Source organism: Beauveria bassiana (genome assembly GCF_000280675.1).
Source record: "Beauveria bassiana ARSEF 2860 unplaced genomic scaffold BBA_S00003, whole genome shotgun sequence".
NCBI classification, from domain to species: domain Eukaryota; kingdom Fungi; phylum Ascomycota; class Sordariomycetes; order Hypocreales; family Cordycipitaceae; genus Beauveria; species Beauveria bassiana.
Genome location: NW_007930838.1, coordinates 49,911 through 73,773, shown reverse-complemented (window position 1 = coordinate 73,773; position 23,863 = coordinate 49,911). Strand labels below are relative to the sequence as shown.

Genomic DNA, 23,863 nt, shown 5'->3' with positions numbered 1-23,863 from the left:
GGCCACCACAAAATCAACGCCAGATGGTTCGCATCGTAGCCCTCTACGCAATCTACCCCTGCCAATTGCTGGCAATTGCCGGGCTTCACGCAGCCTTGCATACCCAAGTCATCAGACTTTGCCATATGCAAACCCTGCCCTGCCAGGGCGCTGTTCGGCCTTGCAGGGGGCATGTAGGGCCTTGATTTGCGAATGACGATGGGTCTCAAGTCCGAATGCGAAAGCCAAAGCGACGCAGCCCAAGGATCTGGTCGAGGCGCAAACGCGTCACCGGAGAAGAGGCCTCTTAGGCCCATCTTTGTCGTCTAGTTTGCGATGCACGAATGAGAGCGTTTGCCCTAGGCATTCTTGTTTCCTGTTATTGCCGTGCCCCATTGCAGCTCAACGCCACAGCAGTCGTTGCATCAATGTCTACTCGTTCATGTAAAGTGATTGGGGAATGTGTTCAATTGCTCATCGTCTTTGTTTGTCGTGCAACCGCTGGCGATTCGAGTAGGCAGTTGCCTACCAATGCCACTCTCAATGGTCAAACCAGCTCGTCCGACTCGATGCAGTCAGTGCCAGAAAAAGTTCCGCAAGTGTGACAACATACTTCCTCTTGTGCAAACATTGGATTTATTCGCCGACACATTTCTTCCGCTTAGCCTTTTGGTAAACCTTCGTTTGTTTCAACTGCGTCGCGTTTGTCTGCATACAGCCAGCCCGTACCTATACCTACGTACGTAGCGGGGCGGAAAAGCTGACTGCGGGAAAGACTGAATCTGACAGCGGCGGCTGCCCAGCTCCATTCACATGCGGCGTGAATTGGGCCTCAAACAATCACCGTGAATTAGGCTCGTCTACTTGTTTCTCTCGTACGCTCCTCTTATTCATCAGACAGAGTGATCGTTTCATTTTCACAGGCGTTTTCGGCGCCCGGGCTGTCGTTGGTAGTGCTCCTCAAGCTTTTATTCTTCCGCTCGCTTCCTTCATTTAGTCCAAGAGGCCATATCCATCACAAACGCTCCAAGAAGCGCGTCTTTTTTTTTCTCGAAGTTTCACATCCGGTTCTGCTCGAGTTCTGCAAAGATGGCGACACTGTCCCAGGAGCCACCGACAGAAGCCGACTTTGGACCCATCCTCGCGACCGAGGAGAATGTCGAGAGTCTCTTGGCCTTGACGCACTCGCATCCTCGGCTGCAAAAGGCCGGCTACGTCCTCTGGCAGCTCGGCCAGTCCGACCTCGACAAGAAGAAGCGATGCGAGCGATGTACCAAAGGTACGCCACTTCGTCCCCCTCCTTTCCCCCAAGACGGAACCGAATAGGATCGCTAAGCAGAATAATAATCAAGTCATTCGTAAAGGCCGCGAGCGGCACAAGTCGAGGGCGGAGAGCGTCAAGGTTTCCCCGGGCGTAGCGCAGCAAATTTCCGCCGATGCCTACCCGCGTCCGGGCAGAGGGCCGGGACAGGCGAGCGTGCCGGCGCACATGAGGTCCATGTCAACGCAGGCTGGCCCCGCGGTTGCCGACATGGCCGGCATGATGCGTGACATGAAGCTGGAACCCCCAGACGGCAAGAACCGTGGTCCACCGATGGATTGCAAATATCATCCCGGCCGAATCCAGTCCAGGGTCAGTCTTCCCCGTCTCTCTCCTCATCACATCTCATACTAACACGAGGTGCATCTGTAGCTATGGACCTGCTGCGGCCGCAGTATCACCGGCGCGCCATGCGCCGCTGAGCAATCCCATACCACGCGCGTCTACCGCCGCGACGAGCTCGAGCGCAATTGGGCCTACTTTTCCACGCCGCCCGCCTCTCCCACTTCCTCGCAGGACCACGTCGCCGCCGTGGCGCTCGACTGCGAGATGGGGACGGCCGCGTCTGGCGAGTCGGAGCTCATCCGCGTGTCCGCCGTTGACCTCTTCACGCGGCGCGTGCTCGTTGACAGCCTTGTGTGGCCCGACGTTCGCATGGCGCACTACAACACGCGCTTCTCGGGCGTGTCGCGGCGGGCTATGGACGCGGCGCGGCGGGCCAGGCGTACGCTTGCGGGGCGTACCGCCGCCCGGGAAGCCCTCTGGCGGTTCGTCGGCCCGAACACGGTCGTCGTCGGGCACTCGGCCAACTCGGACCTCAACGCGCTGCGCTGGATTCATCCGCTGGTGGTGGACACGCTGTTGCTGGAGATGCGCATCCAGGAGCGGCCGCAGAGCAAAAACGAAGAGTGCGGGGAGGAGGGAGAGGAGGGGGAACAGCAGCAGCAGCAGCAGCAGCAGGTGGTGGTCAACCTAGACAAGGCCAAGTATCCCGGGCTTTCGCTCAAGGCTCTGGCAAAGGAGCGGCTGAAGCGCGAGATTCAGAACCAGGCGCAGGGTCACGACAGTCTGGAGGATGCGCTCGCGACGCGGGATCTTTGCCTGTGGCACATGATCAACAAGCCCGAGCCTCCCATCTTCTCTTGAGGACTTGGTCTGGATGTTTGTCCTTTATGTGAAGACGAGAAGCGCATATTGCATAAATGCTCCGTCGAGCATGATTTAAGGCTCTGTCGAGCATGCGCTTACGATTAAGTATGGATAATGAGCAATTTCTGTGTTTCTGGTCTTGCTCTCAGTCTTCACGACGGGCTACAAGACAATTGCTGGTAGTGAATGTACTGTTGTTTCTACATTAGCGCTTATGCCAATTGGCTCTATGAATAACCAGAATCTGTGCTTTTCTCGCTTTCCAAAAGGGATGCATAATGATAGTTGCTATTGATAACCTCAAAGCCCAAAGAAGGTATGAACAATGACAGTATGGATGAATCAAGATGCTGATTCGTATGTTTGTTGCCCCAGGCATATGCTCCGTATACTGTGTTGCTGAATAAAATATGTCGAATCCATCGAGAACCATGCGCAAGTACCTCTAAAATCTCACGCTTGAGCTGCGCCAGTGTCTCCCCGCATCTGGTAGGCCATCATGCTCCAGACCAGCTGCATCGCCTTGACCCTGTCCTTGGCCTCAAAAAAATCATACCACGGCGTGCGCCAGGCCTGCACCTTGCCCCAACTTCGCTGAGTCGTGTCCGGCTCCGGCTCTCCGTCAAGGACTTCGAGCAGACGCAGAGGCACGCGCAGGCGAAGGAAAGAAACATGGTGAAACAGACTACTCACGACGAATACGTCATCGTATGTTGTGCCTGTTTGCTTTCCGATGGGCATGTATTTGACTCTCTGGTCCCAGCACGCGGCAGGGAGACGAATCATGCGGTAATTGTCATACATGGCCATGTTCCTTCGCATCTTCTTGGTTGGCGGTGCCGGCACTGGAGCGTCTTCCCCTGCATCTGGCGGCAAGTCCTTGTCTCCGGAAATGTCGTCGCCCTGGACTTCACGGCCAATGGGACCGCCGCGGCCGCCTCCCCAACGCTGCTTGGTTGTCCACCATTCTCCCAGGCCAAACCGCTTCTCTTTTTTGCCCTGGCGAGCACGGTGTTGGGCGGTTATCAAGGCGGCAATGACCTCCCTTGCCAGGTCCATGGACTGCGCTAATTCAATACTCGGCTTGGTAAAACTAATATCTGGACGGCAGCAGATGGCGGCAACGGGGCCGTACAATATGCCATTGCGGGATGCCTCTCGCGATTGTGGATTCTGGAAAATAAACTGGCAGCGGGATGGGCAGTACGACTTGCGCGGCGAGGCCCGACTGTCGCGGGGGGATTGAAGATGCAAACGAGGCTCTGTTCTAGAGGGACTGGCGCCGCATCCAAACTCGTAAGATATCATTTTGACAAAGCTGGCGACAAGCAAATGGCGGAGAGGGGCAGGCATCTCGTGGCCGGCTTGTGTGCGCCCGGCCGCCGCATCGGCCCCAGGAGCTGCTGTGGTCGAGGGCGGCTCAGAGGGCACGTCGTCATGAGCATTGATCTCTGGAGACGGTGGAAGACTGACAGCTTTGGTGGGGTCATCCCAATATGGTGTCAGTTGTTCCAGACGACCAAAGAAGTCATATGCATGGCCGAGTCGCGCGGCCTGCTGGCCCTTTGGTGGTGAGATGCGCCTGATGGTGCGAAAGGCCTCTTCATTCGGGGTAGAGAGCTGATCCCTTCGTTCAAGGTAGGCACGACAGCCGGGTGAAAGTTTACCATTACTCAAAGGTCGCAAGGTGGATTGATGAGCATCGTGGGACTGTTCCAGCGTCATTTGTTCCCAAGTGGCAAAGTCTGGTATCATTGACGGGTCGGGAATCAGTTGCTGCACATCCACATCGACTTGAAGATCAAGTCCAATGGCCGAGAGGGCAACGGACGCTAGTTTCGCCGGCCGTCTGCCGGTGGTGGAGAGCAGGGCCGACAGAGAGTCTGAGGGCTCGACGGGAGCACCATCCTGGGTAAAGGGCTGGTAGCGGGGAAAGGCGATCGGGGTTGGGGGAGGAATGTTAGCAGGGTCTCGCTCTCTTCTATCAAGAGTCCGCTGCGCATTTACTGTGCATGACGACGGTGTTAGCGCAAGTTGAGAAAATGCACGGGATGAGCATGGGCAAGACGTGGATGGGAAGTGAAGCTCACCAAGGGCTGAGATGCCGCCAAACATGATGGGCCTCGGTGTGCTAGCGATACGAGATGACTTTCTGTGGCAAGCAAGCTACAGGCCGTGGAGCACGCCGGAGACGTGATTGGCGGCACCGTCCAGAGCGCGGCCGGGATCCGAGCAAGCGCTCGTGTTTTCAGGCGGCGGTGGGGGCGGGTATCCGAGGAATGTGGTGCGCCAGGGCCAGCAAGACAGTTCTGAGCTGGTTATCGGACGCAGCGGCGCAAGTGACGGATTGCGAATCTGGCGGTACAGACTGTTGCATGTGTGGCCACGAGAGGGAGGGGGGTGCTGTGATTGGAAGCGCGAGCCAATGTGCCTGATGTCGAAACGGCGGCGGAAGCCAAGGCCGAACTAGAGCAACGGACAATGCGGTCGAGAGCCACGATTGGCTTGGTGTTTGGTCAGAGGCAGGAAAATGTGACCGAGTCAAGCTGGCTCGGGATGAAGGGTCTGTTTTGGGGAAGAGAATGGGCAGGCGAAGTTGTCTCGAGACATGCGAGGCAGCAGCCAAGCAGCTACGGTGTCGCGTGGGCAAGGCGGACGGCACAGAGCCGCCTCCTGGATGGTGCAGATAGAGTGGGCTGGTGTCCTGCGCAGGGCATCAATCGGAAGTCGTGGTACGGAGACGGAAAGATAATCATTGGTTGATAAGAATAGGTGAGCAATATTTGAATGAGGCTGGTCCGCCTCACTGTTCACACGACGGCCCCGCGATGGACGCGCAACAAAGCCAGAGTCAACAATCAACCCAGCGTGATGCTTTGCGTGACACGGCCTGACAAGGGGACAGTTGGGCAATACTGTTGATACAATGGTGGTGAGGCTTGTGAAGTTGTGAGTGGCTGGCAGCGGGTGGCTACAGGGGTCGTGGTGGAGTCTCAGCAGGGGCGGTTTCAGGGGCCCACACCAGTTTTATCCAGTAGGTGGCGACGACTGTTTCTAGAGGACGCATGAGGAATGAGGCAAGAGGCAAGAAACTGAACAGCTCGAAAGCTGTGAAAATGGGTTGGTAATAGATGTATAAATGTAAACAGAGCTGTCTACATCGATTCAATCTAGATATGAATCGCTGTGGAACTTCACCTCGTTCCTAGGTACTTATTCAGGTACCCCACCTGTGCGTACCTACCTACCTGTCGCTGTCCGTCTTATGCCCGCCCTCTGGCGCTCGACGTTTCCAAAGGTGTGTGTAGAGGCATAAGGTAGGTAGCCGTTGTGCGTGAAACACTCTGTCGTGTCGGGTTGCACGTACAAAGACTTTGTAAACGCACTTGCCAAGCCCTGCCAGAAGAGATTGCTTCCTTTGATTGTGTTTCTTGATCTCGAGTGTAAATTAATTGCGTTCTTCTCTCCTGATTCTAGACACGAGAATATGAATAGCATCATGATCTAAAGTGTTGATGCTGCGCAACATCATCAATCCAATGCAGACGACAACAAATGACGCTGCAATTTTCCATATCTTCAACCGGCTCACATCTCAGCTACTCCGTTGTCGCAGTATCCAGCTTCTCTCTTGCGCATCTCTTACCGCAACAGAATGCCGACCCGAGCTTCCCTCGCACTCTTGTTTCACCAACCATACGACGACGGCAGAACATCACTTCCAAAACAACCACATCCAATGTATGAACAAATAAGTAAATGTATAAAGAACCCTCGCGTCCAATACAGGGCAAACTTTTTGACGCAGCCCACAAATTCAACCCTCCGCCGCACGGGGCCGGGATGCGGCGTGCTTCACAAGTGTTGCAGAACCAGCCGGGGACCCGGGCCCCCCTCCCTCCAAAAAAAGGCGTCGTCGTCTCGCCCCGTCTCGTCTCTCCGCAGCCCTCGACGTCGCTCGTTTGTCGTTTCTCTTGATTCCTTTGCTTCTTCACTTCTTGCTGCCTTAGTTCGGCTATTCCCCTTCTTTTCCATTGTTCCAAGAAGTGCGGCTCTGGCAGCTTGTCAAACACCCGCTTGATTTCACCGACGCCGAGGATGCCAACACTGCATAGTTGTGTGTCAGCGCGGGCAGACTAAGATTCAGATTTCGCCAAGTGATTCCACGACATACCTCCTCTTCTCCTCATTCACCTTTTCCTCTTTTTTCGTGTATCTTAAATTATTCATCTTTTTTTGCTTTGTTGAGTCTTCAACTCAGCCAGAGTTCTATTTGGCTGGCTCGCTCTACTTTCACACGGGATACACTCATCAGCTTGTCTTGCTTCACTTGAATGACACTCACCACTGGCCCAGTCCGGGCCTGAACCAACACGAGTGGGAAACACACCATCATCACTGATGCACATTCGGAGGGGGATAAGCACAAACCATCACAACATGGCCAGCGACGTGCGGCCGCGGCAAAACGACACGCAATCGGCACCATGCGTCGGGCCTCCACGACCTCCTCCTCCTCCTCCTCCTCCTCCTTCTCCTCCTGTAAGCGGCTGCGCCATCGCACCGTCGGCTCGCCGAACTAACGGCACCGCGACGAGCACGATCCAAATTAAGGAAGGATACGCTGACACCTCCAAGATGACCAGCCCGTCCCTCTCACACTCGGGCTCGGCCAGCGTCTCCCCGACAGCAGATAGTCCGGCCTTGAGTCATTCCTCCAGCACGCCGTCTCTGCCTATCGAGTTTTCGTTGCCGTCGTCTCATTCTGCATCGCACTATTCCGCGCATACCACGATATCCCCCGCTGCCGCATCCTCTTCTTCCACGCCATTTGTCAAAGAGACAAACACGCTAGACGCAGCCGCACCCACAGCAGCGGATTCATCATTGCCCACCACCACCACCGCAGCTTCAACCACGGCCGCCGTCTCCAGCAAGCCTTCGTCCTCAGCCTCGATACGAGGCCCTGATTCCGCCGCCGCCGAACTGCCGAGCTCGTCGCCGCCCCTCGACCTCGCCGCAGCACCATCCACCACCACTGCCGCGCCCGCCCCCTCCAGCGCGTCTTCTGCAAGCGAGCCCGCCACCACCGCTGAGAAAGACCAAGACATGAGCCCGCCACCTGCTGCCGGCGTGCCATCAAGCTCCACGTCGCTCCCGGCCCAGATACTCAGCACGGCCGACGGCCTCGCCGTGATGCCGGACACCCTTCCGACGGACACAAACACGCCCAGTATCCCCTCCAGCACCGCCAACCCGGCGACGTCGACCAGCAGCCTCAGGGTCACGCATTCCAGCGATGCAGCCGCGCCTACGACCAACAAGGGCGTCGTAGGCATTCCTGGCGGAGGCGTTGCTGCTGCGCCCACGCCCTCCAACGACTTGCAGCTGCAAAACGACGGTGACGGCGGCGGTCCGTCTATGGGTGTCATCATTGGCGGCGCAGTCGGCGGCGCGGCTGCTCTCGCTATCCTCGCACTGTTGGTGTGGTTGTGGAGGCGGCGGGCGCGTAACCGCAAAGACCTCGGGCGGCCGCACACCCCGCTCGCCGCCACCGCCGCCGCCGCCGCCGCCAGTTCCCATCACCAGCCGCCATGCGCCATCACGGGGCCGTTCGTCGCTGGTCGGCAAGCCTCGATGCGGATCAGGAACCCGCTGCAAGGATGGTGGGCATCCCACGGGCCGCCCCCGCGCATCAACGGTGACCAGCCCATGCGGCAAGTCGCCCCCGCGGCTACCGATGACCCCTTCTCCGACGCCCACTCCACACAGGCCCAACAGGCTGTCTCGCAGCAGCAGCGTCTGCGCGGCATCCTCAAACAGCCCGCGCCGAGCCTGCACAGCAGCCACCCCTCGGACGCATCGTACTCGTCCGTCGCCGCCGAGCGGCGATCCCGCGCGCACTCCCTCAACGGCCAGCGCGCCGCTGTTGCCGCCACACGACGCACTTCCTCCCTGACCAACGACCCCTTTCAGGACCGCCGTAACAAGTTCCGCTCCGACCCGTTTGATCTGGAGCTCGATAGGCAGATGCTAGGCCAGTCGTCTGGGCATATCCGCGCGAGCTCTGTGTACAGTGGCGGTTGGGGTGGCGGCGCGCCGAGCTCCCGGTACACAAGCGGCGTGAGCAGTGCATGGGGCGCGGAGCCGATGGCAGTGGGCAACAGGCCAGGGGCGTCGGACAGCCCGACGCTGCCGCAACAAAACGCGAGGGGGTTTGAGGGCGGTGGTTTCGTGGGGCAAGCCATGTAAAAATTGGTGGTCGCTGCTTTTTAATGAGAAGTGGTTGTGTTTCCTTTTTTCTTCTTTCACCTTTTTTGACCGAAGTCATTCGTTTCTTCATTGTCCTGGGGGCATTCTTCTTGGAAGATGCAAAGGCGGGCCATTTCCTCTCTTTTTTATACCATCTTTATACCATCATGACGGCCCGGCGTGGCAATTGGCGTGGCAACTGGCATATTACGAACCTACTATTTATTCAGTCTCTTATAATACCCCATCGTCACCGCTTCAATCATTTCAGCCTGTATTTGTGGCATAAGAAATTCGAATCCAATCTTGTTCAGCTTCTTGTTTGGTCTGGGAGGGAATCCCTAAATGATTAGTTTACAATGTACGGAGTACAGTCTACAAATTATAGAATCATAAAAGTGGTTCACAAGTACACGTGAAATACGGTTTACAAGTATTACATGTAAGATGCGGTTTGCGCCTCGGTGGAGTGTAAAGGATGTGGCAGGGATCACATGACGTGAGACAGGATCCGGGCAATTACAGGCTTCTTTATAAACAGGCAGCCCAAAACGGATACATCCACTAGTTAAAAGGCCTCGGTTGTCGTGACAATCAACCCGCAGTGCGCTCATGCCGGCACAACATTCGGCGTCGTCGTCGTCGTCGTCTCATCACACCGTTTCTTCATCACCCGTCAAACCCGCCCCTGTATTGTCGTAAAACTCATTTCACCCACCTCTCACAAGGCTAATAGGCAGCTTGATGTTCACTGGGCAGAAGAAAAGTCGAGATTCTATAGCTCTTCAAGTGCTTGCATGATGTGCTTAACCAATGACATCACCACTACAGTATTAGCTCAGGCCACTACCGAATCTCCACCACACCTCACATCCATCCAATGAGACACGTCGCAACGCGGTGCGCACGCGAAACCAGTACGCTTGACGCGCCGTGACGTGTTTGAAGCACGCGCTGCCAGCACTAACTTTTCAAAGTCAATAGATCTTCAGCAAGATATGCCCGCTGAAGCGCATAAAGATCACATCTCTTGTAAATAACCAGTTGAATTATCCCGTAAGAAACCACCAATTCTAGATCCTCAGCCCTTTCTATTTTTGTCTCCCTATCCCTTGTTACTGGGGCATCAAGCGCCTGCGGAAGCTGCCTTTGCGGGGCAGCACTTTTGACAACTCTTAGCGTCCCCAACGAGCCAAGGGGGACGTCCTGAGAGAACACTTGATGAATCATGGGAGCAAAGTAAGTTTACTCACATAGGACACATACAGACGAGTACAATTACTACCCTAAATTCCGCATTGAATTTAATCTGGTGTACAAACACATACAATGGCAAGATAGAACACCTCTTCTGACTGCCCCAGTCATCTAAAAATGCAACTCCAGATGCTTCACCAAGCGTCACAAAAGAACCCTAAGCTGTAGAATAAAACAAAAATTATACATTGGCGCATCCCTCATGCGCCTATCCCAGACCTTGGAATATCATGAGGCTCCCAATCGGGCCCCTCCCATAAGAATATGAAATATACCAACCCAGCTGGCGAATCATCGGCGCAGACTTTGTGAAACCCGGTTGACGGCAAATGCTGGAAACGGTCCAACTATTGACAAAACAGAAAATGGAGAAAAAAACATGCAAATGCGTAGGAGCACTTTGTACGGTCGTGGTATCATGTACAAGTAAGAGAAATAGCAGTGATAGTGAGCGTGGGCATGCAACGCCATCAGGCAATGGGGTCATCAAACGTTAGCCGCCTCCTGGCAATGCTCATTGGCGTGCGGGTCGTGCTCGTGGGGCCAGGGGTTCTCCATTGCTTCTGCGCCGGGCTGGGCGTAATGTTGACGAAATCGGCAAAGTCGAAACCTTGACCGGGTGTATTGGGGAAGAGGTTGCCGCCGCCAGGTGTCATCATCATGGACGATGGCAAATCAAGCTTGCTGTTCTTGGGGGGCGGGGTAGTCAAGCGCTCCATGCGTCCGCGGTTGGCCTTGACGGCTGGAGAAGGAGAAGCGGCGAGGTAGAGAAGCAGGTCGGCGCCCTCTTCGCCAGTCTTGCCGCTAGCCACAGGGCTGCCATTTCCTTTGCGCTTGTTGAGAGAACGCGTCTGCATAGGCGGGGTGCGCGGCGGCGACGACCTCAAAGTGCTGAGATTGAACGAATGTGCGGGCAAGAGGTCCTCATCGTCGTCGGAAGGGGCAGCAAAATTGGGCGAAGTAAGCTCATTGGGCAGGCGGCGCTGGCGGAAAAAGGATACATCAGGGCCGGCGGACGTGGTAAAGTGCTGCTGGCGGCGGGGCTTGATGGGTGACGATTGTGTCAGCTGGTGGGTGTCTTTCCAGGAGCTGTAGCTCTGGAAAGACTTGTGAAGCGTAGGCGAGGTACGGAAGCGTTTGCTGGGGCTAGACGAGACATTGTCAAAGGAGGCGATGTATGTGCGCTTTCGGTGGCCCGAGCTTCCATTGCTGGAACCAATGGCGTCGGAAAAGATGGGTGCTTTGAGAGGCGAGCTCATGAGTGCTTTGTTCGGATATGGGAGGTCGGAGGTGCTGGAGGAGGAGTCGGAAAGGACATCGCCGTCGTAGAGCTTTCTGCGACGAATTTCTTGCTCCATTTTGGGCTCGATGGAGTCGAGTGTCAAATCTTCCCAGCCATGCTTGGTCTTGAACTGGGCGAGAGCGAGACGATTTTGCAGACGGCGAGCAATCTAGAGAGGAGAGATAATTTTGTGTTAGCGTGAGCAAATTTGAGGTTGTTGGCACTGTTGTGTGTGAACGTTTTGCGCAACTCGCTCGGCTGGAAAATTGCATCGTGCATCCCTTCACTGACCTTGCTCACTTCGGCCCGTTTTAGGACGGAGTCGACGACTTCCTCGGGTTGCTTTTTCCAGGGGGACGACATGATAAGATGTGCGAGAATGAAAGCCAATGCTTAAAAACTATGCAGGTAAATTGGGCAGCCGCTGGCGATGTTGGGAGGATGGATTTGGAAGTGGTCTGTCTGGCGGGAGTGAAGGGAAGTCAAGTGCAAAAGTGGTGCATTCAGCACCGCCAGGGAGAAACTGGCGAAGAGGAGAAGATAAGTGGTTGCCTTTATTACTGCAGCGAGCAGAGGGCGGGTTGGCTGGCAAGCGGGCTATTCGTAAGGTAGGTAGGTAGGTACTGGTGGATTCCAGTCAGCCAGCGGCGGATTGGTCTGTGAAACGGGCGCCTGCCACAGCACCTGGCCCGGCGACAGACAGACCAAGGACACTCTTGTCAATTTAATTTTCAAATTTAATCTTCAAATTTAGTTTTCAATCTAACTTGTTCACCAAAGACCAACTATCCGAGTCCAGTTCCACCATCATCTGTACCCGTCTGATTGGTCACACAACCGTGTAAAGATCCAACTTGCTCTTCTCTGCTCTCTGTTCCCCTTGCCCGCTGTTCCAGGACGTCATGCAAGGCACAATCTACTGTGAGGCTTGGTGACACCTTGGTCCTTGGGTAGCAACATTGTACACGGGCCTCGGCCTCAGCCTAGGTACTCTTTGTCGCAACTTGTGCCTACTTTCTTCCTTACAGGGGCGTCGTCAGCCCAGACCTCTACCGGGCCTGCCCGCCTAGGTCAGGTATGCGCGGCACCAGCGCAGCAAGTCAGCACAGCAACCAGCATGAGGTCACGGTAACATTTCTTACGCCCGTCGCTTCAAATACCCGTCCGCCCGATCCTCGCCTCATCTTGACGCCAACATGAAATGCTATGGATTTCAAAGCAGCTAAAGGCGAGCCTTGTGTAGTGATCTTCTTGGCTCTTCTCTGCAACGTTATCTCTCAGCGGGCGTGGCAACTGGCAGGGCATTGCAGCCGGGCACTCCAGCTTTTGCGCAAATGATGAGCAATCCTGAGAGAAGCCATCTCAGGCTTCTCCACCGCAAAATTCCGATGCGGTGCAGTCTGCGGCGAGAAGAGCAATTGATCACTTCTAGTCGTTGGTTCCTCCGCCGTTTCTTTCGTTTTTCTTGTCTCCTGGTCCGTCTCTCCTCTCCCCCCCTCCTTTGGCCGCTCTCTCCGCTAGCCTGAGCGTCGACATATTGGCCAGTGATGAGACAGGTGTAACGGAGAGGAATGTAGTTGAGCACTAGCTTGTTGCTTGGTGAGAAGTCTTCTCGAAATGGCGGCCCATGGGTATGTCGGGGTTAGACATGACGATTGTAGTCCTCAGTCGATATGTTCAGCTCAGGAGCAAGTAACATAGTCAATCAGTGGCATTCTGCTGAGCTATCCAAGTTGCACCTGGTTCCCCATGATACACGGCGGCTAATCAAACATGCGCCAGTTCAAAACAGATGCAGCACCAGCTGGCACAGCATAGTATGACAAGTAGTATGACGAGCGAGGGCATAAGTCCAGGGGCTATAGCCTGCAGCCTGGAGGTATCTTCGAGGTTGAGTGTCAGGCAGCGGCTGGTTGATACCATAGGGTAGTCGTCGTCATTAAGGAATGAGCTAGTCAGGGACAATCGGCCGAGCGTGCGTCGCACGGGATAGGAGTTTTCACAAACTGTCGGCCGCGGTTAGGAAGGCTTATTGCGTAAATCTGCTCCTTGGCCAGACGGTTGGATGAGTTGTGTCATCTAGATATTGACCGTGACCAAGCGATGTGATGCGCTTGGTCGGTGCACCAGTGGCAGAGCAAAAGCAACAGAGAAAAAGCTGCGATGTTCGATGTCTACCAGCAGATTCCCTGCGTCTTCATTGCCAAGTTGCTTAGAAGAGAAATTGTGGCCATGGTGTGAGAGCACAACGGGGCGTGAATTGAGAATTTCGCCCAACAGCAAATACGCCGACCATTTTGGGGGGGGGGGAACCAAAGGGGCTGGCCGCTCGCTCATGATTGATGCTGTGTTCTCATTCACAGCTGCGCGGTATGGGGGGTCAATAAATTTTATTAAAAATGAAGAATAAATATTAACTAAGTTATAGTCTATAGAATTCCTTTTAGACTACTAGACCAGCTTGTTGTTATGATAATAGTATTTTAAAAGTTCTCAGAACCGGCCCTTTTTTTGTCCCCATGGCCGACAAGTGTTCGTACCAACTAGCTAGCACGTATGGCTAGTTTACGGAGTTAAGATGAGTGTCAAGAGTGGCGCCGGCACAGAAATCTGATGAATCAAGAGGGTTGGAAGCTGGGCAAATGGGTAAATTAGGCAATGGCGTGGTCATCGGTGATGCAGCGGCTGGCCGTATGTACGTAAACAGCAAGGAGTTGCGCAGGCCACGCTAACTAAGGACAATCGGAAATCCTGGAACGGCGGTGTTTTGTGGCAGCGGACAGTGCGTAATTTCGCAGTTCAATCCGATACAAGCACCACAAATTATGCGTCGGTACGAAGTACACGAGTTAGCCAAACCCTGCTTGTGCAGAATGGACAATGTTGAGAAGAACGCGTTGGAGGAATACAAGTGCCTAACTACCAGCATGTGGCGATAAGTTGTGGCTTGGGAGGAGATAGGAGAGAAAGATGGGAGAAAGGAGAGAGAGGCACGAGAGGCAAAGGATAGGATTCCCATGTGGGTTGGCATGCTGAAAACAAAATGTCGAGCATAACGGTTGCGGGCATACTGGAGTGTGCAACGTCATCGGGGCAGGCATTCCTTAGTCAGTACGGATTACCTATACTCCGTAATAAACTGGGTGGCAACTGGATGGCTGGCAAAAGAGGCGCAACAATGGCTGGTGAAAGGCACAGAAGCAAAGAAGCAACCCACTGGCACCGGAGAGAGCTGACATGAACATACATTTTTAGCAGGTCTTGGAGCTCGACGCTGTCGTTTGCGTGCGATTGCGGCTCCGCTCCACAGTGGGCTCCCGCAGGTTGAAGACGAGCTCTGGCCTATGAGGATGGTGGACAGCACACCACATTAGAGAGACTTGACAGAATGCTCAGCTGTCTTTTGACTGTTGCCAGACCAAGAGATGAAAGGCTTTTGCTGGCAACCAGCCTAGTATTTTTGTTCCACGCTATTTACTACTAATTAGTTATGAGTTACCCACTCAACACTGCATTGATCTATGTACGGCGGTGACACTGGTCTGGAGCTCTTCCTGTCCCTGTAGTCTGTAACGTACTCTTACGCCTCATGCACGTCACGCCAAGCGGACCGTACCAACAACACGAACTCAAGCAAGGATCGGGAAGGACCAAAAAAACCAGATAGGTTCCGCCTATTCCCACTCGCTCATTGCCTCTTTTCCCTCCTATCCTCTCATTGTTGCGCTCTACTCGATCTATCCCACTATTCTCATTGTTCACTTCAGGGCCCAAACCCAATCTCCTCCCAGGCGCCTAGCCCGCCGCTTTATTATTCCTTGTACAAAGTACCTCATCACTCATCATCCATCGGTCGATCACCAATGCTCCTGCTACACCTGCGCTACTGCTATGACTGCTCCCACACCACGATACCAGCACCAGCACCAGCACCAGCACCACCATTCTGCAATCAACTTGCCAACCTTGTTTTTTCTCTAGCCTCTGACTGCCCTTTCCACTCTTTGCTCTAGTCTCACCACTTCTATCCAAGACTATTCACAACTGCAGTTTCCTTTACCCATCCCCGATCCTTCTCACCAACTCCATCCTTTTAATTCTTCACCACGCCAAGCAAACGGCCTCACCAGATCACCCTCCTTTCAGTCCACTCTTACTCTTACGCTCTTCTTCTGCCGCGCGCCTTTGGCAAAGAGCGCCCATCCGAGGCCTCCACCAATCTCTTCGCTAGATAATCACTCAATCGCTCCTCCGCCGCCTTGTCCCCTCCTACTCGCCCGTCTCCCCCCCCCAAATTCTCCAGGCACAGCGCCAGGCTCGGCCTGCGGCTTCGACGCCTGCGCTGCCTCCCTTGACTCCTGCCAAGCTCTCAAAATGGCCCCCAAATTCCTCAAGGAGCTTCGCCGCCGGTCCAAGGCTAGTTTCCGTACCGATGCTTCCACCGACACATCTAGTGAAGGCGCCGTGAGCCATGGTACTGCCACTTCGAGCGGCTCCGTCACCCCGCCCTCAATTGCACAGAATTCCGACCCTGCTCTCGACCTCCAGCTCAAGGACACCGGCGAGCAGCTCACCCAGACGTCTTCACGCCCAACTCTGCCTGCCAATGGAAGCAATGCGAGCAGATATAGCACTCAAAGCGTCCCCGGCCCGTCCGGACTCGGCTCCCCCGCTCTGAGTGGAAAGCCCAACATTCTCCTCTCCAAATATGCCCCGCGTATTCACAATATCAATGAAAACTCTTGGGCAAGTATACCCTTGTCCAGTCTGCACCCCGCAAGCATGATCAATGCGCCTCAAGCGGAACGAGTAGGGCTGTCTTCTGTGGGATTTTAGCCGCTAACACCATATATAGGTGTATCAAAAATCTATCATCCTCTACGGCACCATTGGGGACTCTGCCACCACCACGACGCCCATGGACGGCACGATAATCCTCAGCAGACTAGACGATGACATTCCACCCATCAGCTGGCCTGTTTGCGATTCTCACTTCAAGGCTGTCGCTTACCTTCAGCCCGGTCCCAATAAGCTGCGCTTTGACTTTGCTTCTCCCAAGCTGGCCAACAGCACTTCCTCAAACCCGATTCACTCATCTCACCTCACTATTCACATGATTCCCGCCACCGGATCACCGCCACTGCAGCTTGCCATTGTTCTCGCCAAAGACTCACCAGCCACATACCCCGCCACGCCAACGCGCGCTGAAAGGGAAGGCAATGGCCTTGAAACCGCCATTCGCAAGTACAGAATGGCTGCTTACCTATGGCAGGCATTTACTGCCGAGCAGATGTGGCGGAACAAAATGGGACGCAGGACATTTCGTTTCGAGGAAGAATGGATGACGGGCTCTGCCAACTATCGTGACCGAGAAACTGGCAACATGAGATCCGAAGCTAGAGTCCACGTCATACGCTGCGACAAGACCGTCGCCGAGCTACAGCAACTCGCTGAATCGGCGAGCACCGAACCGGCCAACAGGAAGGTCATGAGAGCCGCCGTAGCCGGTGCTGTCAGCTCTTACTTCAACCCACTCCCTGGCCAGAAACAATATGTAGCCGCAATGCTGCTTGATACCGATTGGGACCTCCCCGACGCCAGTCTTGCAACCGACGTGGATACACCCACAAGTAGTCCCGACGAAGCCAAGATTGCACTATTAGGTTCCCAATACTTACAACACTACCCCTCGAGTCTAGAGGAAGTAGTGCCCTCCTTTACAGACTGCACTCCAACTGACACACAACTTGCCAAGTACCAATGTGGCGAGGCAGGTAGCTCGTGGGAAGCTGCCAATGCTGGTGTTGGTGCACACTTGCATGAGATTGGCCGTCTGTTTGGCTGCCCATCTCAAGAAACGGGTGTCATGCTGAAAGATTATGTCGTCTTTAGCCGCACATTTGTCACCCGCGAGGCATACTCGACAAGAACAAAGTCAAAAGGAGGATTGGCTCTGCAAGGAGACGAGTGCGCATGGCACAGGCTAGACTGTCTTCGTTTCCGCGCACATCCCGCCTTCCGACTCCCACGCGACCCCCCGGCCCGCTCCGACGCCAGTGTGCAGGCCTATGCTGTTGAGAATGGAACTCTTTTAGCCGTTGCTTCATCTGGCATCTCTTTTGTAGAGATCTATGGCGAAGGTGACCGAGTTTGCCGTTCTTGGATGGAATTTCCCTTGGACAGTACCGCAACACACCGGCAAATTGCTCTTTCAGAGCAAGACATCGCAACAAGATTACCTGAGACAATACGAAAAGGCCCCATCAGACTTTCAATAAAGTCTCACGGTGGCAACTCTCTGGACATTGACAATGTCAAACAATTCATCTCCAAGGCACAGGCAGTCAAGATCAAGGGCTCGAAACAGGGCTTCCGCAGCTGTCAAATCGGAACTGCACAGCCTCCAAATACAGACCCAGAGGACCTTCTATTTGCATCGGCTATCACTGACAGAGTCATGATACGAATGAATGTCTACCATGATGCCGACGTGATATACGGGCTCGAGTTTGTGTATGACGATGACGAGACTCAGCTCTTCGGCACGAGGGCAGGAAAAATTAGAGGCGATACCTACGACTTTGGTAAGAAAACCAAGTGATCCAGGCATGGGGCATCAGTGTACTAATATGAGCAGATTTGCGACGAGGAGAGTACCTGAGCGGCTTCACTATCAAGGGAGGATCGGCGATAAATGGCCTCCAAGTCTTAACTAGCCTAGGCCGTAAATCTCGCGTTTTTGGCAATCCGTATGGCGGATCAAGGTACGTTGACTGCAAGGGTCCTGAGATATGATGCTGACAGAAGACAGCCACACTATTCTGCCTCCCAGAGGATATACAATTTGTGGTGTCTCTGGCACCCACAGGTCTCAGCTTGACAGCATTTCAGCAGTAGTCACGCGATGAATAACTGACAAGCAACCGCAAACACGATGCATTTCAAATTGAAGATGCAGCAAACGATTTGAGTATCATGCCTACGCGTTTTTCAAGGATCGAACGCTGAAAATCAGATGACATGATGCTCAATATGGCGAGTCCATCATACAGTAATCATAATACAGAACCAGAGTCAAAGGTGACGGCTTTCTGCAGCTGCAGCGATTCTTGAGACTGCAGCGGATGCTCAAATGGCGACATGTTTTACCTGTACATAGATTTGACTATAATATACGCTCCAGTCTGGCTATAAATATATCAAGTATTTCGGTACAGATTGTATCACTTGGATAGGCGATGAGGAAGGCTAGTAGGTGTTGGTCACGAAAGCGTAGCCCATAAATGTAAACTTGTTGCCTCTGTAGGTTGCTTGTGCTGAGTGGCTTGCTTTTCCATTGTCGTGTAAGTGGGCTCAGTCGCCACTCACTCATCGATCGTCATAAGTTGTGTTGGCGTATGCCATGCCAACATGCTAAAGAGAACTGGAAAGGTTATTGCAGATCGTTGGAGACGAAAGTGAGGCCCAAGCTGAAGGAACTCCGTTTTTGTGGCCTTTGGGCCTTTGCTTCAGGGCTGTTCATGTGAACATGACTCTTGTCGTGAGAATTCTATACACTTGTTGTATCGTAGTTGAAGGGCTCCGTAGCTTTGATTTGCCAATGAGACCATCTATCCAGGACATAAAGCAGGGAGAATGGATCCATGTAAGCAAGTGATCGACGATGAAGAGTAACAAGAAGGAGATGAACAAGGAGATTATTCAGGAAAAGACACTAGAGAAGGAAGGCTTGGCCCTCGATGCTCAGGGAGTTGTGCGGATCGGCCTCGGCCCACAGACAATGGTATGGTACCCATCCGGGGAGTTTTCTTTGTACAAATCGCTGGTCTGAAATCTGACCAACACAGGGCCGAATCGATTTCCTCGAATGAGCTAAGTGTGACCGTATGGCAACTGTACCGGCAGATGTGACTCTGGGCCCTAGTTTGTGCTGCCTCTGATTCAACTCTCATATCAGGAAAATAGCAACACCAGAGATTGTACCTTGTGCTGTCCTGGCATAGCCTCCGAGACGGACCGAGCTTGATCATGCAGAGAGAGCCTTGCAGGTTCTCTCGGCCCACCGTCGCCCACACCCATCCACATCTCGTTCGGAATTTCATGAGCAAGGCGGCCTTGTTGATGCTGCTCAAAGAGGTCGCTTGCTGACAAGAACAAGCATAACTTTAGAATGGCCAGGGATTAGATGTCATGGCCCCCGTCGTCCAGCTCGGCCCAGTCTCATCCACGGCTAGTGCTTACATGGGCACGCACGTTGGCGGGGGACTGGGACCGGCACGTCGCCCATGCAGGTTGATCAAATGAAGTCTGATGAGAGATATCTCGGTGAGATACAGAAGAGGAGTCTCTATATGAAAGTGAAAAAGTACAAATACAGCGGGTAAAGCTTCGTCTAGAGAGAAACAATGCAGCACATTACCGCACTCTTCATTCTTCTATCTAGCTGAAAACCGACGTACCTTGTAACAATGCAAGCTACTTTAATTGCACTTTCTGGCATGCTGGCTCTGGCCCGCGCCAATCCTATTGTTGAGAACATCGGCAAGAGGGACGTTATCGGCGCGCTTGATGAGAGCGCGGACCAGTCTGAGATTGACGTCCAGCCGCTCCTTGACTTTGACAGTGATGGCTGCTACCAGACGTCTGCCATTGACAAGGACGGCAAGGTCAGTCTTTTATTTCAAATTATATTTCGGGATGATACCGTATAGGATCTATTGACTAATTTGGGCGCTTGTAGACCAATCCTGGGCATGGCGCCACCGGCACGCCGCAGGGCGACTGCCGCGATGCCCATCAGCTCGACAACGCCAACTCGTACTCGCGCAAGCGCTGCAACAACGGGATTTGTGCAATCATGTACGAGACGTATTACGAAAAGGACCAGGCGGTAGCGGGATCCTTTCTCGGGGGCCACCGCCACGACTGGGAAAACATTGTCGTCTTCACAAGGGGCAACGACGTGGTGCGGGTGGCGCTGTCGTGCCACGGCAAGTACGACAACGCGCGCAACGACTTTCCGCTGCGCGACAGGCATGCGCTGCTGGTGTACCACAAGGATGGCGCGGGCACGCATTGCTACCGGTTCGCAAACGACGATGACGTGGCGCACCCGGAGAACCCACGGGGGAACTTTTTCCGCGCGCCGCTGGTGGGCTGGGACCGGTGGCCGAGCGTGGAGTTGCGGAACAAGATGCTGGATGCGTGGAAGGGAGGCGTAGGACCGAAGCTTGATGATGAGTTTGAGGGGGCGTTGAGGGAGGCGGCGGGGGATGGGGTGCATGGGTTTGATCCGGCAAAGGATGAGTGAGGAGGTGTATGGAAGATGTAAGGGGGGGATGAAGGATCGTGGTTGGTTGTGAAGTGAAGGCTGTTTGAATTGAATTGTTGGATGTAGTGTAGATTGTTTCGAGTTTGAAAATATATGAACAGTTTGACTTGAGAGAACTTTGCATGCAAAGACGGCGGTATGTGAGATGGAAGACAGAAATGATCAGTTAAAAATAGAGATTAAAGACGGCCTGACTGAAAAAGGAGTGAGGAGCATGTAACTGAAAGACAGATGTGCGACAGATCAATTGAGAAGAAGAAAACGAGGGCCGACCAGCTGCGAGAGAGTGAAAAGTGTTGCTTGTGTGCTCTTGTTCGTGTAAGACGAGACGTCTCAGCTCTTCACGACTAACTGTCCGATTTAGGCAATCGAGTATAGCACGCTACAAAAGTGTGTACACTACAGCGAGGCTAACATCACGCCGGTCTCTGAGTTGTATGTAGTACATGAAATATTCGCATGCACTTCAAGGCTAGTGAAAGGCGAGCTAGAAAGCGTCAGTGGACGCGACGGACCGCCTTCGTCTTCAACAGCAAGGGAAGGTAGGGTGCATAAAATATGTGCTTGTGCAGGCTTCTGTTGTGACGGTTTGGCTGAATCTAACGGTGTTTTGGTGAATCGGTAGTGTGACTAAATTAGTGGTGAGCGAGCAGCTGAGGCTTGCAGAGCCTGAATTGCTGAGGTAATGGTTGTTGGTATTGACTTTGCTTTGTGCATTTGATCTTCTGCTCGTACGGGTTGGCGGTTGTTTTCCTTTTCGTACTTGACACTTGACACTTGACACTTGATACTTGGTACTTGATACTTGATACTTGATACTTGATACTTGATACTTGATACTTGATACTTGATACTTGATACTCGATTCGTGAAATAGTCTTGGCAACGTGTTTTCAGACCCTTTCTTTCTTTTGCTATTTGTTTTTGTTGCAATAGCGTTGCGTTGCTACCCAAGCCGTAGCCGATGAGAGCAACCGTCGACGCCACCAATGCAGCTTGTGGCGCGCGCCACTACCTTGTTTATCCAGGCCGAATGATCAACGCTCGAATGAATGCCTAAATATGGCAACTGTCGAGGACAATGTACAGCTTTACTCCGTACCATGTAGTTGCGCTGTAAGATAGTCAATAATCATTAATCAAGAAAACTGGCCATGTAAGATAGCGCATATTTGCCGCTACAGTGGACAAGCTCCCCCCAACCTCGCCTCTTGTGCGCTGTTGCACTACCCACATGCAGCCCAAGCCCACTCTCGAGCTTCCTGACCAACTTTCTAAGCTTGCTCGCTTCCCTGCTGCCTGCTGCCCAGCCGCCCCAACTTTTTCCTTCCTCGTCGTCCGCCACTATCGTTGATGTCACCAGTGTCGACGTTTTTTTTTTTTCTTCGTCCTCTCTTCAGCCTCATCCCTTTCAACCTTCGCAGCACGGACTCGATAACCAGCATCCCATTTTTCGACAGCATTTTCGCGCCGCGCAATTTTCTTTCTTGCCGAAAAAACGTCATTGGTTTCAATAAGTTTTCTGCTCGGTCTGTGTAAAACATCGCCCACCTCAATACGCGCCGCCTTCACAACATGTCGAAGCGATCAAGTACCGGCGCCTCCAACGGCGGTCTCGACAAGGACGCGTCTCTCGTCAACCAGCCCGGTATGAGGACCCTTGGCCTCACCTTCCCCCATTTCTGATCTCTGGCGCTCAAGAGTGCAGGGAAGCAAAATTCGACGATGCCTGTAGCTGTCACAGAAGGGCAAGCCGTTAACTGATTTCGTTTCTTGCAGCCGTGGACAAGCAAAAGACGCTGCTCTCCGCCGATGTTGGCCACTTTTCTCTCGTCCGCGCCATGCATTTGGCCGATCTCATCACCCTCATGAATGGTACGTGCATCGTCCCTCCACAATACCATCCTTTTGGTCCACCGCTCATGACAACACCGAATATACTAACAGGAAAATGCAGGCTTCTGCGGTGTTATGTCCATCTTCTCCTCCCTGCGCTACTGCCTCGACGCCGACCCCGCCGCCCACGGCAACATCTGGCTGGCCCTCACCTTTCTGCCCTTTGGCTTCTTCTTTGACGCCTTTGATGGCAAGGTGGCGCGCTGGAGGAAGAAGAGCAGCCTCATGGGCCAGGAGCTCGACTCTCTGGCCGATCTCGTATGCGCGCCTCTACTTGCCTACCATGTAAAAATTTACTGACAGTCCCTGCAGATCTCCTTTGGTGTCGCCCCGGCCATGGTCGCATTCACCATTGGCCTCCGGTCCGTCGCTGACACAGTCGGCCTCACCTTTTTCGTTCTCTGCGGCCTCACCCGCCTCGCGCGCTTCAACGTCACCGTTGCCGTTCTGCCCAAGGACAAGACGGGCAAGAGCACATACTTTGAGGGCACCCCGATTCCCACTTCGCTCGCCCTCGACGGCATCATGGCCTTCTGGCTGCGCAGCGGCTGGATCCTCGACAATGTTCCCTGGGGCGTATGCTTTGCGGGCACGCCCTTCGAATTTCACCCTGCCGTGCTGCTCTTTATCGTCCATGGATGCCTCATGACCAGCAAGACTATCCGCATACCTAAGCCTTAGCTGAAGCTGGCCCGTGATTGTGGCAAGTAAGCTTATGCTGCAAAGGCAGCGTCGGTGTGCTAGGCTGCTTCATTATTAGTGTTTTATTTTGGCTACCGAGGCATGAATCGATGACAATGTTCAAGAATGCTTAAACGTGGAGAAACAAGGAGACATTAGCGAGCACGGTGGATAGACACACGAGATATTGCAAACACGCCATCTTGTCAGAACTGCGTTAGGAAAGGAGCGATTCTGCTAAAATCGCTCAAGCTGCACAGTAAGCAACTAGTAGCTGGCACTCTTCTCAGCCTGCTGTCTTTTTATTTACATGATACCCCTTCAAAAATGGGATTTTGCACAGCGTTACGATGGCCACGTCACTTGCATATAACGAAGTCTGACACATGAGTTGACTTTTTGATTTTGCAACGCATGATGCCTGACACATTGGATCTCCAAGGCCTTTGGTCCAATCAAAATGCCAACAGGTACAGAACAGTAAGTGTATAAGGAAATGTGAATACTGATAACAGGAAGAAAATAAACAGAGCCGTAAAACGCCGTGTTGAGCCCATCCTAAGCCACTCCGTACATCCGCATGGCATCCTGCGAATCCCTCTCGCTCTCGAAATGGTAACCCTCTCTTTCCCAAGGGTCTCCTCATGTTGCCCAGTTACCGGCCTCTGCTGAATCCACCACCACCACGGCTGAAACCACTGGAGCTACCGCGACC

At 53.6% G+C, this 23,863-nt stretch overlaps 8 protein-coding genes across 8 annotated transcripts in view; 5 read left to right on the top strand and 3 right to left on the bottom strand.

Annotated features, from left to right (window-relative positions):
• Positions 1 to 1,068: 1,068 nt before the first annotated feature.
• On the top strand, positions 1,069 to 2,446 carry BBA_01262 (RNA exonuclease; the record flags this gene model as incomplete). The annotated part of the gene is made up of 3 exons (XM_008596359.1): positions 1,069 to 1,258; positions 1,332 to 1,612; positions 1,673 to 2,446. 3 exons carry the CDS (start codon positions 1,069 to 1,071, stop codon positions 2,444 to 2,446), a joined length of 1,245 nt encoding a protein of 414 aa, XP_008594581.1.
• Positions 2,447 to 2,902: 456 nt separating this feature from the next.
• On the bottom strand, positions 2,903 to 4,564 carry BBA_01261 (uncharacterized protein; the record flags this gene model as incomplete). The annotated part of the gene is made up of 2 exons (XM_008596358.1): positions 2,903 to 4,455; positions 4,540 to 4,564. 2 exons carry the CDS (start codon positions 4,562 to 4,564, stop codon positions 2,903 to 2,905), a joined length of 1,578 nt encoding a protein of 525 aa, XP_008594580.1.
• Positions 4,565 to 6,889: 2,325 nt separating this feature from the next.
• Positions 6,890 to 8,701, top strand: BBA_01260 (uncharacterized protein; the record flags this gene model as incomplete). Its single annotated transcript, XM_008596357.1, has 1 exon — positions 6,890 to 8,701. One exon carries the CDS (start codon positions 6,890 to 6,892, stop codon positions 8,699 to 8,701), a length of 1,812 nt encoding a protein of 603 aa, XP_008594579.1.
• Positions 8,702 to 10,428: 1,727 nt separating this feature from the next.
• Positions 10,429 to 11,603, bottom strand: BBA_01259 (uncharacterized protein; the record flags this gene model as incomplete). Its single annotated transcript, XM_008596356.1, has 2 exons — positions 10,429 to 11,409; positions 11,532 to 11,603. 2 exons carry the CDS (start codon positions 11,601 to 11,603, stop codon positions 10,429 to 10,431), a joined length of 1,053 nt encoding a protein of 350 aa, XP_008594578.1.
• A 4,011-nt stretch (positions 11,604 to 15,614) lies between these two features.
• BBA_01258 (metallopeptidase-like protein) lies at positions 15,615 to 18,148 on the top strand (the record flags this gene model as incomplete). The annotated part of the gene is made up of 4 exons (XM_008596355.1): positions 15,615 to 16,049; positions 16,096 to 17,824; positions 17,878 to 18,004; positions 18,052 to 18,148. 4 exons carry the CDS (start codon positions 15,615 to 15,617, stop codon positions 18,146 to 18,148), a joined length of 2,388 nt encoding a protein of 795 aa, XP_008594577.1.
• A 1,560-nt stretch (positions 18,149 to 19,708) lies between these two features.
• Positions 19,709 to 20,550, top strand: BBA_01257 (mosquitocidal toxin protein; the record flags this gene model as incomplete). The annotated part of the gene is made up of 2 exons (XM_008596354.1): positions 19,709 to 19,906; positions 19,981 to 20,550. The coding sequence occupies 2 exons, from the start codon at positions 19,709 to 19,711 to the stop codon at positions 20,548 to 20,550; spliced, it is 768 nt and encodes a 255-aa protein (XP_008594576.1).
• A 1,596-nt stretch (positions 20,551 to 22,146) lies between these two features.
• On the top strand, positions 22,147 to 23,148 carry BBA_01256 (phosphatidylserine synthase; the record flags this gene model as incomplete). The annotated part of the gene is made up of 4 exons (XM_008596353.1): positions 22,147 to 22,219; positions 22,351 to 22,446; positions 22,529 to 22,725; positions 22,780 to 23,148. The coding sequence occupies 4 exons, from the start codon at positions 22,147 to 22,149 to the stop codon at positions 23,146 to 23,148; spliced, it is 735 nt and encodes a 244-aa protein (XP_008594575.1).
• A 455-nt stretch (positions 23,149 to 23,603) lies between these two features.
• The window catches only part of BBA_01255 (Gar1 protein RNA binding region), a gene marked incomplete at both ends in the record, with an annotated part of 1,116 nt that continues 856 nt past the window's right edge, over positions 23,604 to 23,863 (bottom strand). The window contains one exon of the mRNA XM_008596352.1: positions 23,604 to 23,653. Within this exon, the coding sequence (XP_008594574.1) occupies positions 23,604 to 23,653 (50 nt within the window). The remainder of the gene's footprint in view (positions 23,654 to 23,863) is intronic.